Consider the following 20,887-nt stretch of genomic DNA (forward strand, 5'->3'; position numbering starts at 1 on the left):
GGGACAGGACGACTGCACCGTATGGGGCCATGTATCGCGAGATCTTGGCTAACAACATCCTTCCCTCCGTAAGAGCATTGAAGATGGGTCGTGGCTGGGTCTTCCAGCATGACAACAACCCGAAACACACAGCCAGGGCAACTAAGGAGTGGCTCCGTAAGAAGCATCTCAAGGTCCTGGAGTGGCCTAGCCAGTCTCCAGACCTGAACCTAAAAGAACCTGTTCAAGAACTACAGGAAACGTATGATCTCTGTAATTGCAAACAAAGGTTTCTGTACCAAATATTAAGTTCAGTTTTTCTGATGTATCAAATATTATGTCATGTTAATTATTTAAAAATCATACAATGTGATTTTCTGGATTTTTGTTTTAGATTCCGTCACTCACAGTTGAAGAGTACCTATGATAAACATTACAGACTTCTACATACTTTGTAAGTAGGAAAACCTGTAAAATCGGCAGTGTTTCAAATACTTGTTCTCCCCACTGTACTTTCTATTCATTTTTATACAGTCAACTTTACTGCTCTCTATACACTGCACGAAAAGAAAAAGCATTTGACCGGTCTCAAATGTAAAATGGTCAAGCGCCACAACAGGCAAAAAGGTCTTGCAACACAGCCTGACCACATTGCTCACGTTGAGTAACGAAGGTCCAAGGCAGTCCACAGACTGTCCCATTACAGCGACCCTCAGAGCCAATCAGTTTCTGACTGCGTACCAGAAGGGGCCTTGTCACCAGACATTTTAATGATGCAGCACTCAGGGTAGCTGCTGTCAGAGGAGCAACTATTTCCTACATTCATGAGCTCAATGGAAATATAACCCATTCTCCATAGCAACCAGGGTCAGGCTCTTTGTGTATAACTAGTGCAGCCTTCAGTGATGCACTTAATGACATCATTCATAGATTACTTACAGGTCAAATGATATTCCTGAGAGGACAACAGACTGAAGAAGGCCGTGTTTAGTTATCTCCAGCCTCCAGGGGAACATCCTGTGCACACAGCAATGCAGTGCATCACTCAACAATATAAGGATATCCTGATAGAGCTCAACGCTAGAGGAACAACATACTAGCACTATTGGATGCCATTGCTATCAAAGGCCAGAAATCTGACTTCTTTTCACTTCGGGGGCGACGTTAAAAAAATAAAAGATTTGGACTCAAAATACTAGACTGCATAACTTCGTCACTAAAACAAGCACACAGCTCTCTACCAGTCTATTGTAGCCTAATAGTTAAAAAAGGAAGATGCTTGTGCAATGAATTGTGGCAGTCAGGCAGGAGCACAAGAGGACAATTAGGTCCCCCCAATATCATGTTTAAAGCACTGAGTGGGCATTGAGGAAGGAGGCAGAGAGATGTTGATCCTGGTTGAGTGGTTAAGGATTAGTCATGACCCCGTGACTTACATTTTGTCTGCCTGCCTCACGCTGAGCACCCTTTTCTGGGGCCGGCAGGAACAGCTGAGAAAGCAAGACAAGCACACACACAGCTGTATTCAGACAGCGCCACTGCTTTACATGCCAGGGCGCTACTGGATCTGTTAAGAGGTGAGGACCTTCAAGTTTGATTTAAATAGCTACACACAGAGCTCAAAACAGTCTGATCGCACAGGAAGTCTTACTAGCAATTCGAACTACACCAGAAACCACACGCATTTCTCATTAAAAATACAAATTTGGGGATTGTTTAGCCAAAACAAGGGCCTGAAAATAGCAAAGTAAGTATCTGCCAATATATGCCCCATGTTATCAAAAGCTACTGCTTTCAAACTTAGTATTTCATAGCCACCTCAGGGAAGATATTAATTGTAGTTCCATATAATTCACATATAAACATACAGAATAACACACCCAGGCCAAAATGAGAGGTTTTTAAAAAAAAAAATAACGTTACTCACAAAAGTCCCAGGCTGCATTCTAAATAAATGTGTTGCAGGTTGCACTCAATATTATACTGTAAATTAAAATCTGGCAAGACCATCTAAATATCAATGACAGTGCTTCTGCATCTTTCAGAGTATGCACTTAAAACTGGATTCTAATTAAGTCCTCAATCTAAATGAAGAACAATGCAACATGGAAATCTCGGGAAATCCCACAAAACTCGCCTTAATCCAGATGATGCAATTTTGTTCTTATACGACAGACAAGTTACTATCTGTTCTCTTAAAATCCTCATCATAAGTGTCATGGTATTATAATTTCGAGCAAATCGTCTATGTGAGAGAAAACCTGCCTTTCGGGTGGGATGGACGGGCGGACATGCAACTCAGTCTACAACTGGCTGATGTGGAGAGAAACGTGCAACCCAGTCATTGCGCAACAATTCAAAATGCAACTGTGGGGGGGAAAAAACACAGCTTTGATGGCCTTCATCCAAGAGGAAAGATACCAGTCGAGCAGAGAAAATAGCGGTCATGAGTCCATTAAAAAAAACCAAGCACGTCAAAAGACTTAATCACAGTTTATTTCCCCTCTATTCATTTAAAAAGGCAGCAGTGCATTCCCTGAAAAATATCAAACAGGGAAACATTTACTGGAAGTAATGGGTGTTACACTCAGACATAATGCAAAAGATTACTTTTATTCTAAAAGACCCAAAATAATTGTTTTAACATATTTCAGGCTGGATGTATAATATGTTTGTATGTGCTTCATTTATAAATAAAATCCCTATGATACCTTGGTTAGCCATGAAATTTGAAGTTTGAAAACAGTTTTCCTCTGACTAAATAAATGTCTATTTTGGCAAATTGAGCACATTTATGGTCAAATGGCATTGCCTCTAACATCATCCAATTTTAGTACTAGTTAGAGCAGAATTATTAGCTGCAAGCAAAACAACTGTACTTCATCTTCTGATGAAAACAAATCATCTTTTTCTTCTGCAAATAAAAACGATTCCACATCCTTTTACCCTGTAGAAGACACAATTCAGAATATAGGTTCTCAAACTATGGTACGGGTACCACCGTTGGTATGCTGCGCTCCCTATAATGGATATATATTCACCAAAATATTTTCTGAGGTGCTACGCGGTGCGGAAGGTTTAAGAACCGCTGACTTAGAATAAAATAAAGAATAAAATAAAGAATAAAATAAAGAATAAAATCAAATGTGCAGCACACTAGCTCTAAACGGAGTACAAAGTTATGTGAAGTGCGTGCTGCACTCGTCTGAGTTCACAGCACACAGTTGGGCAGTGCCAGGGAGCTGCAGGGCATTGGTTTGTGTGCGCACTCGGCAGGCACCACGCTGGGGTCAAAGGCTCTCCATTAAGAACATGGGATGCCCCCAGCCCAGCCGCAGCAAAACACCCATTACTCACCAGCCCTATAACACAGGACAGTACGGGCCTGAGTGGCATACCGACTGGCCTCTTTAGAAACACATTACCACTCGTCTTTACACACAGATACTGGGGTCCAACGAGGAGATGCCCCTGCGCTTGACTCCATACAAATAAGACCAGATGAGAAGTCACTAGCATGTGCTGTTAGGGGAACTCATTTTTTATGAGGGGATGTGGAACTGCCTGGGCTGACACAAAACGCATTAAAATGGAGAATGGAAATGAAGAGAGTAAATATAGCCCAGTGTTAAGTGATGGGGAACAGGTTTACAAATTGAGTTGTTATATTTGTCCATACAAATCACATTGTATTGTTTTAACAACATAAACAAAAAAAAATTACAAGTTGACTGTCCCCGGACTAAAACAAAACAGGTTGCAAACTGGTTTTAAGTAGTTTTTTTGTAGCTGATCAAACCATTCAGCAACATTCAATGTTTGTAAAGTGTTCATTTCCAATACATATGGCATTGTCATATCACAACATAAAATATCTGGTAATTCCCAGCAATGCCAGTTATGACACAAAAATATAAACTGGTAGGGGAAATATCTGTCATTTAAAAGTCAAAGTAAGAAACTTTCTAATCGTGACTGTTGGTTCATACGCTCCACAGCAAATATGAGGAATACCTCCATGCAAAAACAATCAATCACCAAAAAAGAACCACATTTTAAGAATTCCTAAAAAGTACAATGAAAGCCGCAATATTCCTAACTGACAGAAGAGACGCTGATTCCCAAACCCTAAAGCCCTGCCACATTACAGTGCAGTAACAACAAGCCTTCACAAGAAAAAGAACAGGTAGCTTCTTTACTCTGTCTAGACGGTGTCAGACGCAAAGCTATAATCACTGTTTTTGCCAGCAGGAATAACCAACCATGCAACATTCAAGACAGGATGAAAGGAACTGCGGCTCCGCCTTTTGTTAGACAGAGAAATATGGAAAGACAGTCTGAAAAATAAAGGGAGAAAGATATAGAGCAAATAAAGAGAGAAAGAAATGGATGGCAGAGAAAGGTGGAAAGATTGCTCAAGTGTGTCTTACCTGAGGGAAGTCTCCATTCCTGCTGAAGTTCAGGGAGGAGAAATCATCGTGGTAACCTGGATGGCTAAACATATCCATGTGCATATCTGGCATTGTGGCATTCAAGTGGTATTGCCTGAAAAAAAACAAGAGGCGTGGTGGCTTAAACAAATTTTATGTGAGAAGGAGAGCACCGACATGGACAGCAATGGGTGGAAACATGTCAGTTTCTCTGTACAAGCCAAAGTTCATATGAAATGGTTTTTTTCTTTTAATAACAATTACAGCGCAAGATTTTGGAAGGAGCTGGTTGAATAAACAAAAAAAAATCTGTAACTGACCCAAAAAAGGCATAACAACGATGTGTGATAAAGCCATTAATAAAACCAACCTTCTAATAAACTGGAAAAACAACACAAAGCTATTCAACAAATGAATAATATTAACACGGATTAACAACCGATACTGAAGACTTGAGCTTCGATCCGCAGTTTAGAACAGACACTAACAACCAAATAAACTTGATGACAAGTGAAAATTAAAAAAGCCTTTGCGTCATAGCTGAACCACCTGTGGGAACCACCTGAAGTCCGATGTCGCCACAGATAACAACCAACCATAAACAATGTGTGTGTGGGCGTGTTGGGAAGGGAACTGAAAAAATGTGAACAAAATTAAAACACGATTCCTACCTGTAATTTGGTTCCATGGAGGCCACTGATTTCTACACTGACCATACTGATGTCTTCCTCTGAGTCAACCTCACACAAACAACTGGACAACACAGAAAAGCTAGAGAGATGACTAGTAACGCAAACCAACACAGCCTCCCCTCGGTGGCACAGCTTTGCCGTGTCTTTCCTCTCTAGCAGTTCACTAAGCTCTGACAGAGTTCATGTGACTCCCCTCTGCACTTCACAGAACGGAGATGTGCACAGCTCTTTCACTATCGCTTCCTGGAATCACTACCCAGTTCATAGGAAAAACAGCGTTGACAATCCTAGGGAACGGCATTCTCAGGAACCTCTGCTGCCATTCTGATGTTCTCCCTTTGTTATTGAGTAGCCGGAATACAGAGAAATACAAAAACAATGGCACCAATGTTCAAATCCAGCGTGAAATGACCAGTAGTAGCAACATTCCAATAACACAAAGCCATTGGGCACTGTGAAAAGGAAAATCTGAGACAGTGAGCATTTCCTGGAATATCCAGATACATACTGGAAGTATTAAGAAATGGTACCGAATGTCCCATCTTTCTTCCCATAATATGGAAAGCATCGTTGCAAAGATATTGATGATGAAAAGGATCCATGAAATTATATAGCCCATTATATAAATATACTAAAATATGCATATGTTGTAGATTGAAAAAATTATTTTGCAATTATAATTTCCACATAGGTCTAGTAGTTGCTTTATCAGGACAAACTTGGAGAAATTAATCAAGTGTTTACCGGTCACTACTCTGGATGTGTGCACCCAGGTATGCACAACAATGCTGAACATTGCATCAAGGCACATAATGTTTTGATTCTTCACAAGCACATAAGACAGCATATTATCTGATAGATAATCTATTGAAGTTAAAGGCAGCCTAATCAATGACATATTACACATTGAGATACACTGGCCTGGGCTGACGTAAAGACTTATGTAATGGACTGATTCAAGCATGTTCTACAATACATTAGCCAGGCCGGCCAGACAGGAAGTAATGTGTTTTCTAGTAAATGCTTTATTGATTGCTGAATATCACCTGATGCATAACTGTAAAACCCAGTTAAGATAGCAAACTTAGAGCTTTAGTAATGTGGACAGTAGGACATAAAAGTGGATGAGAATATCTATCTCGGTGGCGTAGGTTGGTCTGGCAGTCTAAGCCACCTGTTACTGTTGTGGCATTGGATCAAGTCCGTACCTCAGCTCTTTCAGCAGAAAACATTGAATAAAGCATAGAAACACTTGAAAAAGGTATCTATATAATAAGCAATATCAAGTGTACCTAGAATACTGTTAATATGGCTATGGAGCTGATCTTTTCTGGGAACAAAAGATCAACGCAGTTTCTACTCTAATGGTAGAGAACAGGGTACTCTGGAAAACGCCGCATGTTTAAAATAGCGGAGTCAATCTCTAAAAGGTAACAATGATAACAACCCTACAGAAGAACCAAATATCGTAGCGTAGCACATAAGTCCTGTAAGACAAACTACCAGTTGAATTCTTCAGGTTTCCCTGGGGAAATATCATGCAGCATCATTCTGCACATTATTTTATCTCAGTCCATTTACATGAATATGCATTTTACAGTGTGGTTTAGAAGTACCCCACAGTGTTTTGAAAATAAAAACCACAACGTTTCGTCTTCTGTCAATCCATGGAAAGCTTTAATTTTAAAGATAAATCTTCCAGTCATTTACAACCCAACCACCCAATAGGATCACGGCACTGCTGCTACCTCAGATTATAAAGCTGTGACAATTTCCCAGCCGGGCAATAATCAGTATGTCTGCCAACAAAGGTTTTGTTCAGTTTAAATTCAGGATAGGTAGCAATTAGTCATGGAATTAACGGAATTTAAATTAAATGGGCCCACAACTCCCTAATGCAGACTGCTGCATTAGTCCGAAAGCACTGCCAAAAATTCAGATACATTAGACAAGACGAATTAAGATAAGAAAATGTGCCTTTTAATTTATCCACGCACAGACAAGGGCAGCTGTAAGACTACATCCTAGACATGCACCGCTTTTAAAGCAGCATCTTGACGTTAACAGAAGCTGGTGGGTGGTGTGTTATTCACAACACTGATGCATGAGCTACATTGACAGCAATATTGCGCGACAAAACCACATCATGATACAAGTGCTTTTGTGGAAAGCGACCCCTGAAAAAGCGACCCCTGTAGCATCTCAACCACAATCACAGACACTATATTTCCATATTTAGTTAGAAAGCATGTCAATGACGTCTACAAATACTCACACAGAAAACAGCCACTGTCCAATGCTAAGCAGTCAGTGTGTGTGTGTGTGTGTGTGTGTGTGTCCGTATGCACACAAGGCAAGCACTGGAGACAGATTTGTGTCGTCATCTCACTGCAGGATTCAGCAGTGTAGCAGCAATGCCGTTTAAGCCACAGTAAAACAAAAATAAATTTGAGTAAAACACAGCTAGATAAACGCTCTGGCCTCAAAAGATGAAAATTATTGCGGTTTGCCAAGCTTAATATTGTAGACTACATTCCCCGTTTTGGGCCACATATTCTTTAGGTCTGACCAAGAAATTCATGCTTACATTCTAAACAATGTTTAACAGATTTGCTACACTCATGCTTGTTGGACTTCTGGCTTGCTAGTGGCTACTATGACAAATGCATTGACTGCAAGTAGAAGGCGGCTATAAATTACAGTATCAAATATATTTGGCCTACTTATTATATTTTCACTAGCCTACTTAATTAAAACCATATCCCATTAAATAATACATGTTCTGACACCAAGACTACTTCACTTGATTTATTGGTAGTGGTGGCTAAAGCTAGATTAAGTTTATAAAGGCTGTTTAAGACAAAAGTGAATCATACATTTTTGTATTTGTCTTTCAAGGGGAGGAACCATGTAACAGCAAGTTGAAGAAAAAAAAAAACTCTCCTTTAAAACTACTACCAGTGAACTGAACTATGACTAAACGTGAAAACCACAGGCTGCCTGCTAACGTCATCTGAGGCACGATTTCATTACAAAAAATCTCACGAACAGCACGGAGTTAGCAAAATACATCACTGGTTAAATCAAGATTGGGTAGGGATTAACAGTTAAGGCTACGATGTGTCTGTCTTTCTTCACCATGTGCTACTGGTGGGAAACTACAGAAGCACTGATGTCATTAACCTACAGGCAACTATTCAGACCAACCAAGGCCTTTAAGAGGCAGAGTACAGGATCTTCTGTGCAGGGTTGAGGGGAGCAGCATGTGCCACGCACCTCAGTTGACTGGGAGGCCAGGTAACAGAGGATGGAGCTCAACACCATCCAGCCAACCCACAGGAAATTAGGGAGATTTATAATCACACCTGAAGGCCACCCACGTTAGACATGCACATACAACATAAGAAAATCTTCTTAATACCAGACTTGGAATTTATTGACAGCCCTGTTGATTATTTTGTTTGATTTAGTCCGGCATCCCAGGGGTAAAGATATCGCTGCATACAGAGGACCAAGTCCAACACACTGACCACCAGCTAGAGCCATTATTAAACACACCAAGAGATAACAGAATGAGACGTGTCATCTGAACGCACGTCAGGTATGATGAGTAATTAGTTACTTACTGGTTTCCAGATTGCATAGGGCAGTGTGTGCTGTAGCCTCCGGGCTGCTGTGAGAATGCTCCCCAGGAAACAGAAGGAAACATAGAACTCTGCAAGAGTAAATGAAATGATCATCAGTTCAGCCATGCCTACCAGCACTCAAACACAGCACTGGATATCGCAAGGTCATGAAACGCTTGGTATTTATGAAGTCAAATCACTTGGTCAGGAACCATATAGGAAATGCTCTCTGCATTCATAAAGATACACCTCTGTGACAATCTGAAAGATCTGCTTAAGGTGTACTCATATGCCCCATATTACATTTGTGCTTTTAGTAACGCTTCTATTTTCACCAGTGCATTTCTGAGTGACACTGAGAAAACCACCAGGGTTATTACGCAAACCATTTACCAAGTCTTTGTTCTTCTGGCTTTGGGGCACGGTATAGTACCAGCATCTCCTAAAGGAAGACACAGATGACAGCTGGACATGTATCAGCCTGACATGGACCCTTATCAGACCCATCATCCTTCCACATGACTTGTCACCACAAAGATGTCATGGCCCCAGCGCAATTCAAAAAGCACTTATTTTGCCTAACTCCTCACACTCAGAATTCTACTGTTTATCTATCACCATCAATACACAGTAAAAGACAAGAGAAAACATTTAAAAACAAAATAATATAGGGGAGAGCGGCAAAAAGCAACTTCTCTGCTAGAGTTTGCTAGAAAATGTGGGAGACTCAAGTGTAAGAGGATTCTTCAGTCTGATCAGACAAACAATGAGCCGTTTTGAGGTTCAACGTTAGACGCAAGCCTAACACAGCATATCCTCCCGGAGAACGCCATCCGTACTGTGAAGCATGGTTGTGGCAGCATCATGCAATGGGAATGCTTCTCAGCAGAAGGGACTCGGAGACTGGTCAGGACTGATGGAAAGATGATCTGATAAAAATACAGGGAGGACATTGAGGAAACTCCATTCATAGCGCACAGGACCTCCGATTGGGTTCAAGATTCCTTTTTCAGCACAACAACAACTGAAAGCACACAGCCAAGACAACACTGGAGTGGTTTGGGACAAGTTTGTGAATGTCCTTGAGTGGCCAATTCAAAGTCAGGACCTCATTCCAATTGAGTTCCCCATACAACTTGGAGATTGTGTAATTTGGTAAAGAAGAATGGGGAAAAACTGCTGAGTCCAGATGTGCAAAGTAAATCCAAATAGAATCATGTTTGTAATTGCTGCCAAACGTGCCTCGACTAAATATTTCCTTAAGGGGTTGAAAACTTAAGAACTCAATTGTTTTCTGTTTTGTTTTCAGAATTAATAGATAGAAGATAGAAGAGGTGAGGATGGACAAGGGAAGAACTGAACCAGAATTGCAGTGATGAATCAGTCTGAATAGTCCTTGACTTTTGCCTTCTTGGTTACTGCATTCATGTTGTCCCCCCCGCTGATGCGTCAATAGATTAATGCAGGATCTTCATTGTTTATATTCAAGGTTAGGGTTAAGTTCAATAGTCCTGAAGTAACTTACTAAACTAGGGGAGATTAGTTGCTGATCGGTTTTACTAGTTAAACTTGGACAGGTAACGGAGTTGAACACATTAAATAAAGGTTCAGTGAGTGTGTTAAACAAAATGTCCCCATAAGTATAGTAAAACCTGAAAAACATGCCTCGTGGTAATAAATGTTAGGGCCCCATGACGGGAAAGTCAATTTCTGGCTCAGGGTTTAGGGTCAAACTTACAATAAATTTTAGAGTTAGAATTGTGGGTTCTGTAAGGTCCAGGCATTGTTGGTTAAGTTAGGGTTAATGTTAGGCATTAGATCTAGGTAGAGTTTAGGCATAAATGTTACTTTGAGGGTAAGGTTAGATTAGGGTTAGGTTAAGATTATGGCAAGGGAGCATGCAATTTTGTTTTTCTGGGCCCCATGAGGATAAAAAAAAAAAAACTTGTGTGTGTGTATGTGTGTTGTGTGTAAAAGAGTGAGTGACATGCCTCCATATTGGAAGAGGCCACTTCGAACATGCTGCTGTCGAGCTGAGGCCCCTCTGGGTGAAGGTAGTTCTCCCCGTCCATGGCCGGTGAGGGTGACGGGAGGATGGGCATCAGGCTGCAGGTTGACACATGACCCTGTGACCGTCACGCATGTACACTGGATGTGTCCTACAGAGCTCCTACCAACTACCGGTAGCGCACTCCATCACCTGTGGAAAGACATAAGGATTCAATCCAAGCAATTTACTCACTCCCAATATTGCACTCATGGTTGTGCAAAAATCGGTCTGGCGGTTTTAAAGCAGTAGCCTAAACATTTTCATAAAACGAAATAATGGTTCCGAAGCTGCAAAACATCCAGTATATCCAGTCGCCTCAAAAATTATTCGTAACCATGGTTAATAAGATAAACAATAACAGCTGTATAAAAGAAACAAAAAGCAACAAGTAAAGGGCTATTGGAATTTCTCCAACAATACTTTTTTAATGAAAGCTAAAATTACTTGTAAGAACAGATGAAAGGATCTGGAAAGACTGTATGGAGGAAAGGGACATACACATACAGGTGCTTGGTTGGCGCTGAGACATTTGAGCAATTAGCACCTCTGACAGACAAGTCAAACATTTTCCAGTCACTGCATTCACACAGGCCGTTCTCAGCAGTGAACGCCATTTAGAAGTTGTGGCCACATGCAACAAATACAAAAGTCCCCTTCCCTTGACTTTTACGAGCCATTTCTTCTCCTGTTTTCTGACTAGGGTTAACTGCCTTGCTCAAGAGCAAAATAGATTGTTCAGATTGCCATGTATGAACCCGATGCCAGCTTGAGGATTTGATCTAGCAACCTTTCAGTTAGGGGTCAAACATCTTAACTAATAGGCTAACCTGTCATCTCCAGTTGAAATAAAGGGTTTCTCAAGTGTGAGGTCTTCTTGGCACAAGGCGAAATTAAGGTAATGCTGTACCTGCTCATGTGTAATTAGAAATGCATTGAATTGACAGAATCCACTTGCTATTTGTGGTCTGAGGGCACATTCAAAGCAATTACATGATTATCTTTTATTATTGACACAGTGAGTGCATGACCACCTCTGTCGCCTATGCTACTGAAAGCCGGATATTGCATAGACATCCTTTATAGTCCTATATGGTTATTATATTCTCTAAGCAATTTCCGGTCAACAGAAAAAAACATGGATTTTAAAGGTGATCAAATACAACAATAAACAGAGAATCGCAAACAATTGCAAGATAGACTCAGGAAGTACGGTTGTTGGAAATCACACAAATACATTGCAAAGAGCCGAAGAACAGCTCTTAGCCGTGGTATAATGGCCATATACCACATCCCCTCCTGCCTTTTTGTTGACATATACCATTGCTATCAGCCAATCAGCAACCAGCTAATGATTAATAAAATGCCCTACACATTATAAAACAAGTGAAGTAAATACAATTACTTGAAGAGTGAAAATATAGCCAGTTTCCAAGATGAAAATGAAGAGAGACCCTAGATTATAAAGAACTGCATACAGTACTGGGGGGGAGATCACTATAGAAAAAAATATATATACAATGAAACTATAACATAAATTGTCAATTACAAAAAATAAAATCTACATACTTTTTCAAAAAAAAAATCCTATATTCCAAGCAGAGCTGTTGTTAACAGTCTGATGGCATGATAATCCTATTTTATTATGTTCCATATTATTTTTTACAATAAAATAAGTATGCCATGTTGACTGTGGGACCTGTGGCAGGGAGAATACACTATGACTGTGATGTCAACAAAATAAAAAATATTACTTTTGGTAAAACATCTCCCAGAATTGTTGAAATGGAATCAATATGATATATTTTTTTTTTTTTGTAGAATAAACATTTTAAAATGTTGTTCTGTTTTTGGAAATAATGTCTTAGCAAGCATTTCATAATCATACAACCTAAGTGCTAAATAAACAGGTTGATGCCATTACTGTGACGCATACCTTGTCTACAAATGACATGCAGTAAATACAACTTAAAAGTATGTCATGACCTTTCTAAACAAATATAAGTACAACATTTTTTGTGATTCTTAATGCTATACAACATTGGATTAGTAAACAAAATGATTCTGGTCAAACCAGTGCAAACCACCTTTATTTACAACTTCAACAGTATTTACACCTTGCAGGTATGGTTGTAAAACCCAAAACGGCATACGCATATATACAGCATCTATATCTATCCAAGCACCTGGAAAGTGGGTAGGTGGTAGGTGACATGAACTGAGAAAGGAGCAGAGAGAAAACTAGAGTAGGTGGTGGTCTTGTTCTCACATTCTTGCGGCGAGATTACAGAAAGAGAGAGTCATTTTCTGAACAAAAGAGTATTCCAGTGGAAGGGAAGACTGTAAGAGGTCACCCATGTTTGTTGCTATTACGACTTAGTTGCCAATTAAATTTCAGTCCTTCCATTACGCAGTTTTTGACATTTCATTGCCTGTGTAAAGGCGTTACAAGCTTAAATAATCCAAATCTAAATGGAAGTGTTGCTTTTACTTGTTAAAGGTCTTTGACACAGGGTTTTGTGCTTTATTTCTAATGCCATTTAAAAGGATGTTTCAGTATTTAACATGCAAGACCTCATCTTGCACTTAGTGTTGAAGGATCATGGCTTGTGTATGCATGAACAAAGTGACATTGACTGTCAATGTCGAGCTGAAATAACCCATCTTTACATGACGTGTGCATAAGGCCATCTCTGAACACACAACATGAACCTGAAAGCAGATGGACTGAAAAGGGGATCCTATCGGACACTATACAGGAGTCCCAAACACAGTGGCCAGTCAGCGGATAAACACACAAACTGTGAGGTTTACGTTTTTGTTATTTAGAAAAGTCCCACACTCCCAAACGTTGCCAAAACATAGACTGGTGATACCTGAGTATCTAATATAGATTTAATTTGACACTGAAACTGAAAAGCGCTTATTCATTTTGTGCGTGTTCCTTGTGTTCCAATTTCATGGAAAATACCATGCATAACGGTATGGTCAGGAGTCCACAGGAGCGGGTCCCAGAGGGTCTTTCAGACCCACCGAATCTCCCCCGTGATGCATGGTATATCAAGAGGCTTTCCACTCCACCATGACTGACTGGCTGGCTGTATAACGTCTATCACACTCCCTTCAGAAAGGGACATGTGGTTGTCAGAGGGCACATTCAACAGACACCAGGAGAAAACAATACACAAAACAAAGCCCTGCCAGCCAGGCAACATTGCTTCTTCTATACCTTCGAGCTAGTGTGAGTGCCTGCTGTTTCTTTAACACATTTCCTTCCCCACCTCACTCACAAATCTCCTAAAACTTTTTACCGCCCTACTCTCCCTCAACACAAAGACAGCTCTGTCCATCTGCACCAGGGGCTATAGCCTTCCCCTAGGTCTCATATCCTAATGTTGTTCAAAGGATACAGACAGGCAGACAGGGAGCTCCCCAGGGTGTTGGGCTGCACTGACAATTTTTGGTTTTCCAAACCACGTGACTGGACCAGGTACAACCACACATGGAGTAGTCACAAACCATCTTAGACAGACCCTGAACTCCTACAATAGGGCTGAAACAATTTACCACCGTCACAAGCAGGCGATGACTTCACCAGTATCAGAAAAATAAACTGCGGCGGTGTTAAGTATCCCTTTATCCACCTCGTTCACTTAAACTTTCCCTCTCCTTTGCTTCTACTGATTTCCACTGCCATCTCTGGAGCACCAGAATATATTCCCAGCATCCCTTGGCCCATTCCCGCTCCTCCCGCCCTCCCTCCAGCGGATACGACCATCCCCCATATCACTGTGCCATGTCTCCTAGCAACCGAGAGGTGTCCATCTTTCGCGGCCCAATGTCTCGGAGGACAATCGATAGAGATCATTATTGGGCTACCAACTGTCCTCTTCCTGTAAGGCCCATTATGATTACTGAAAGAGAAGAAAACTCCCCGACACTGGAAGACGGAGAGGCGTGGCTAAACAATAGAGGGCTTCATTCCCCTCAGCAAGGAGACACAAGGAAACCATTACCTAGTTCTAAGATTAAAAGGTACTAGACAAAATTGGGATTTATAAATGCATTGCAAAAAGGGTGGGGGATTCTAGAGTGGTGAGTGGGACCCAATTTGTGGAAATAGTAACACTGTAATGCTATAATGGTGACACCGTAATTCTACACTTGTGGCAGGGAACTGCCAGGGACATCAGGGTACGATTTACAACACTGAGGTGTGGATACAGTATGTAAACCTGTTGCAGTTTCATGATTCTCACCATTCTCTATGTATTGGGATTTGATGTGCCAAACACATTGCTCAGCATTTGAGAGCCACAACAAAATGTCGCTGAAGTAAAACAGCTGAAAACAAAATGGCTCACTACTTAAAAAGATGGTAAACAAGCTATGATGGATTACTGCCAAAAGAGTATTGTTGTGTTATAATTTGTTGTGTCATTATTTTCAGGGCTTTGCTGAGCTTTTATACAGGCTGATAAATGTAGGAGCAGAGAGAGAAAGCCATGACATTTTGTTATACAAGTTATACAACTATGGCACATTGTCAAAATACGTCTGAATATTCCATTTGCGTGCAACTGAGCATTTTACTCAATGCATCGTCAATGACAGCTGATGAAGCTGTGGTCTAAAGGACATTAATGAGGCTTGGAAGAACAATACCATCTGTAAAGAACATAAATAATTGGTGGCTAAATATTTTGTCGTCATTATGACATCACCAAGTTGACTTTGACAGATAACGAAATATTGGTTGAACAGCAAACCATTTAGGGACATTTACAGGTGAAACGGGTGCACTTTAAAGCCCTGTTTTAGTGTCAAGCAGTTAAAGACTTGGTGTACAGAGAGGCCAGAGAGAGGGGTTCATTTCAGGACACAGCCAGGTTTGACTCTACAGTGTAATCTGTTAATTGTTTGTAAGGCGGGTGCCCCCCTCCCCAGACACCCTTCTGGGTGGTCTAAAGTGATATAAATCAATGGGGTGAGGTGTGGATTTAAAAACCATACCTGAGATGAAAGACCTCACAAGCTCAACCACAGGACTAAAGCTATCAAAATGGGGAAGGAAAAATAATTCCCAAATATTACATCACAGTTCACACTTGAGACAGTTCACATTGAATAATAAGCGCCTGTAAACATCACATTTTGTTGCAACATCGTATTTCCTATGGCAGTTTCCCCACAGTGTTGTGAGTGCCGGCAAACCAGGAAGACAGGGGTTAAGGCCAGTCTTTCCTATCAAGTCTCGGCCTGCCAGCTGAAGCACATGGGAGTCACCAAGGAACGTGTGACTGTTAAATCACGTTTAAGCAATCACGAGGACCACTTCTATGAAAATATAAAGGAACAACAGCCTGTTCTGAGGCTTCTTTATAATCTAGGGTCATTCAGTTTAGTGTTTTCCATTTTAATGGGCTCTGGTTAGGATTTGAAGGGGTAAACGAACCCTGGATCTGGCCTGTGCCCATGGGCAAAAAAGCAGCCCACAGTGGTATGGGGAGCATGCCTCAGTGTATCTGGCATCTCTACCACACTGCTGGCAGGCCTCCACCTCCACACGTTAAAACACCTGTCTTTCCTCACACCTAAGATAAGGCTTTAAATCTTGCTTAAGGCATAGTAGAAATCCCTTAACATACAGACGCCCTTCATCTTCATTAACAAGGCTAACAAGACCAGGGCATGCAAGGTGACACACGTGGAGGATAAAAATCTATTTTTATATCCACATTATATTGGAAAATAATATTTAGAAACGATGACAGCAAGTATTGGCTTGTAAACCACACACCTGTCCCGGTTGCCGAGTTCCAATCTCAGACCTGAAATTGAGGACACTTCTTCCAACCTAGGTCAAAGTCTTCCAATTCCTGACTACCAGTGTCCGCTCACACTGCAAACATGACTACAGAGCCATGCTAGGCAAAATTAAACCAGTGGGTTGGTGGTTATGATGGCCTGACATGCTTGAGTCATTAGCCAACTAATGAAAAATTCATAAAATGGACAAGTTATTTCCCTGGGAAACACAGCAGTCATTCAAAATAGTCAGCATTATTAATCATCACTTTTTTTTTTTCAACACACCATTTTCCACGGAGCGGCACAGAGGCCCAGAGACATAGTGTAGAAGTTTCAGAGACAGGAGGCAAGGAAAAATAATAATAAATAATAATAATATACACTCACCTAAATGATTTTAAGGAACACCATACTAATACTGTGTTTGACCCCCTTTCGCCTTCAGAATTGCCTTAATTTTACGTGGCATTGATTCAACAAGGTGCTGAAAGCATTCTTTAGAAATGTTGGCCCATATTGATAGGATAGCATCTTGCAGTTGATGGAGATTTGTGGGATGCACATCCAGGGCACGAAGCTCCCGTTCCACCACATCCCAAAGATGCTCTATTGGGTTGAGATCTGGTGACTGTGGGGGCTATTTCAGTACAGTGAACTCATTGTCATGTTCAAGAAACCAATTTGAAATGATTCGAGCTTTGTGACATGGTGCATTATCCTGCTGGAAGTAGCCATCAGAGGATTGGTACATGGTGGTCATAAAGGGATGGACATGGTTAGAAACAATGCTCAGGTAGGCCGTGGCACTTAAACGATGCCCAATTGGCACTAAGGGGCCTAAAGTGTGCCAAGAAAACATCCCCCACAACATTACACCACCACCACCAGCCTGCACAATGGTAACAAGGCATGATGGATCCATGTTCTCATTCTGTTTACACCAAATTCTGACTCAACAGAAATCGAGACTCATCAGACCAGGCAACATTCTACCAGTCTTCAACTGTCCAATTTTGGTGAGCTTGTGCAAATTGTAGCCTCTTTCCTATTTGTAGTGGAGATGAGTGGTACCCGGTGGGGTCTTCTGCTGTTGTAGCCCACCCGCCTCAAGGTTGTGCGTGTTGTGGCTTCACAAATGCTTTGCTGCATACCTCGGTTGTAACGACTGGTTATTTCAGTCATTCAGTTTGGAGTTCAGGAGATTGTCTTGAACAGGACCACAACCCCTAAATGCATTGACGCAACTGCTATGTGATTGGTTGATTAGATAATTGCATTAATGAGAAATTGAACAGGTGTTCCTAATAATCCTTTAGGTGAGTGTGTGTGTGTGTGTGTGTGTGTAACACACACACACACACACAGTATACATAGATCAAATGACAGTAACCAAATCCACAGCACAATCAAAAGGGATGGAAATTGTTAGTCAAGAGCCTGCGTTGTTAGTGTGAAACCATTCAAATATAAATCAGGATGCACACTAAGTTGTTCTGTCATACATACAGATTTTTGGAAGTACCATCAGAATGAGTCTGACACAAAATATTAAGAAAGGCTGGATGACTTGGTCACATACAACAGACCCAAACAATCCCTACTGGCCTGGATACTTGCTTATAAAAGTATACATATTACACGTCAAACGGTTAAACGCCTACTCATTGAAGGGTATTTCTTACTTTCCATTTTCCAAATTGTAGAATAATAGCGAAGACATGTAAACTATAAATTAACACATGGAATCATGCAGTAACCAAAAAAAGTGTCCAAAAAATCCAAATTAATTTGATATTGCAGATTCTTCAAAGCAGCCATACTTTGCCTTCATGAAGCACTTTGCATTCTCTCAACCAGCATCATGGGGTAGTCTTTGGGAATGCATTTTAACCGGTGTGCCTTGCTAAAAGTACATATTTGGATTTTGTTCCTTCTTAAAGTGTTAGGGTGCATACACGGAGGGTGACAATTTGTAGTTAATATTACAGCAAGAACAGCTCAAATAAGCTCAGAGAATCTATCATTCAGGGCTCGACAATAACGATGGCCCCTGGGCAGTAAAAAGTCAGGACTAATAAAACTAGCAAGTCACTGTCCCGACGGACCACTGCATAAAATACTGAAACTGAAAAAGAGTACAATTGCATTATACACTCGACATCCTCCAGGTATCTCGTAATCCCACAAATAAATACTTTGCAGCTCTTCGGCGGTGCTGTTTGCCAGTCAAGAGTTGAGCAGTGATGTGACGCGTGGCTGTCTGGTATTGTTTTTTAATATAACATTTAAAAACTGTGAAGGATAACTACAAGCTCAAAAGAAAGCAAACGTTTTTAGCTCAGTGGAAAGAAATACGACTCATCTTTTGTAGGTTTGCAGCAAGAGCGGACAAATGTGGGTCTTTTTACAAAGGCGCTGACAACTTTCACAAACAGTCCCTGACCAGCCATGCCAATAGCACACAGCACCTGGTCTGCATGACAGCTAAGTGGGTGGCTGACAATCCGTCTTCAGGGCCCTTGGTCATACTGATCAGGAATTTAAACGCAGATGCCCATTGGGCGAAAGCACAACTTATAACACCATCATACCTAGTAACTAAGACGGACCGGCCATTTGCCCTGTTCGGGATGAATGAGTTAGAGTTTTGTTTGAATGTGAAATATGTCTTGACTGTTTTTGTTGACTGTTATCTTTTTATTATTACCAATGTGATGAAAGAAAAGATTATATGTCCAGAATGCTCCTCAAAAAGAATTAAACATGTTAATTAAAATTATTTAGTTACTCGTTGTAACACTTATAAATTACAAAAAGCATTCCAGGTTACTACCTCATGAAGCTGGTGGAGAGAATGCCAAGATTGTGCAAATCTATCATCAAAGCAAAGGGTGGATACTTTGAATAATCTAAAACAAATGTAATTTGATTTAAGACTTTTTTGGTTACTACACGAATCCCTAGATTTCATGGTTTTGATGTCTTACAATGTCCTACAAAGTGGAAAACAGTAAAAAAAAATAAAAAAAAATTAAAAAGCTGTGTAATATAAGTATGCAATATAAGGATATACACTCTGCCTCGGTCACCAAACTTCTACATTTATCTTTATATAATAATATAAAAATAATAACAATACTTGCATGCAAAGCAATGAAATTTGATAAGTAGGTTGTGAGTCTCAGTCTAAATTTATATTATCGCAGAATAATGGCAAGTATAGTATAGCTAGACAAAAACTTTTCTAACTAAAAGCTTGAGTAGCTAGAAAATTGTGGAAATTGTGAGATCAACACGCCGGGCAAGTGTTCACTGGCCCCAAGCCAGCAGGCTAGCGTTAATGTTGGACTCTGCAAATATACAGTGACATGCATCAACAGCCTGTCTATCTGCATTAAGGAGTGTAGGGATTGTCACTTTAGAGAAATCACATTAAGTCACTTCAACGTGAAACCCACAGGAAGGCCAATTGGCAATTTGAGAGCCGAATATCATTACTGTGACTGTCCCCAGTGGCATTAGACATGCACTGTATGGAACTTACCAACAGAGTGTTGAGGAATATTACAGTGAGACAGAATTAGTCTTCTCTTGTGGTGGAGAGACCAGGGGAACGGAAAACCTCCAAATATTGACCAATGACGCTAGAGCCCCACAATCCATCAGTTCAACATAAATAGATCAAAGCTAGAGAACATCAAAGAGCAAAATGATCCACTCGGCTCGACCCATCCTTCCTTAGGCTGCATTACAAACGGCCTGGGCACCTTATTCCAGCCTGTAATAGGGCATGATAAACGTCTTGGCTGGAGGGCCACACAGGGATTCTGAAATTCAACATATTTACTCAGATTTGTTAGCCAAAATCCATTTCCAGGCCAGAAAGGGGCAGTCATTAATATAAATGTCAGGCTGGATTAAGAGCGACCCCTCGTCGTGCACCCGGACTCTCTGATGTTGTGGATGTTACACCAGTGCTTTACCCCCAAAAAGGCAAAAAAAACAAGGTTAACCTATCCCCCATGTGTGTGAGTGAGCCAGTCGGTGAGCAAGCAAGCATGGTGTGTGGCAAAACGGGATGCCCAGAAGGAGGCACGCGTTCACACACATAGTCGGCAGACCGGTGTGTTGGCAGAGATGATTGACCCAGTTCTAAGTGAAGGTGTGTGGTGGGCCAGAGCCAGGTCAGCTGACTGCTTTATCAGCAGACACCCCCAACCCCCCTCATATACTGTACATGATCATCAATGACTCAGTGCCAAAACAAGCCAGCACCAGTCACTTTCAGTGCAAACATCTGCT

At 40.9% G+C, this 20,887-nt stretch overlaps 1 protein-coding gene across 4 annotated transcripts in view; it reads right to left on the reverse strand.

Annotated features, from left to right (window-relative positions):
* Positions 1-20,887, reverse strand: part of si:ch73-63e15.2 (strawberry notch homolog 2) — a 75,902-nt gene that overhangs the window by 43,723 nt on the left and 11,292 nt on the right. For 2 of the 4 annotated variants that reach the window (XM_010871565.3, XM_010871566.3), the window contains 3 exons: positions 10,719-10,927; positions 8,728-8,816; positions 4,410-4,524 (listed from right to left, as the gene is read on the reverse strand). In XM_010871565.3, coding sequence (XP_010869867.1) covers positions 4,410-4,524; positions 8,728-8,816; positions 10,719-10,829 — 315 coding nt within the window. In that variant the 5' untranslated portion in view covers positions 10,830-10,927. Of the gene's footprint in view, positions 1-4,409; positions 4,525-5,080; positions 5,190-8,727; positions 8,817-9,120; positions 9,170-10,718; positions 10,928-20,887 lie in introns of those variants that run through there. The other 2 variants (XM_020049182.2, XM_010871568.4) reach the window with 2 other exon arrangements.

Source organism: Esox lucius, chromosome 8, assembly GCF_011004845.1.
Source record: "Esox lucius isolate fEsoLuc1 chromosome 8, fEsoLuc1.pri, whole genome shotgun sequence".
In the NCBI taxonomy this organism is placed as follows: domain Eukaryota; kingdom Metazoa; phylum Chordata; class Actinopteri; order Esociformes; family Esocidae; genus Esox; species Esox lucius.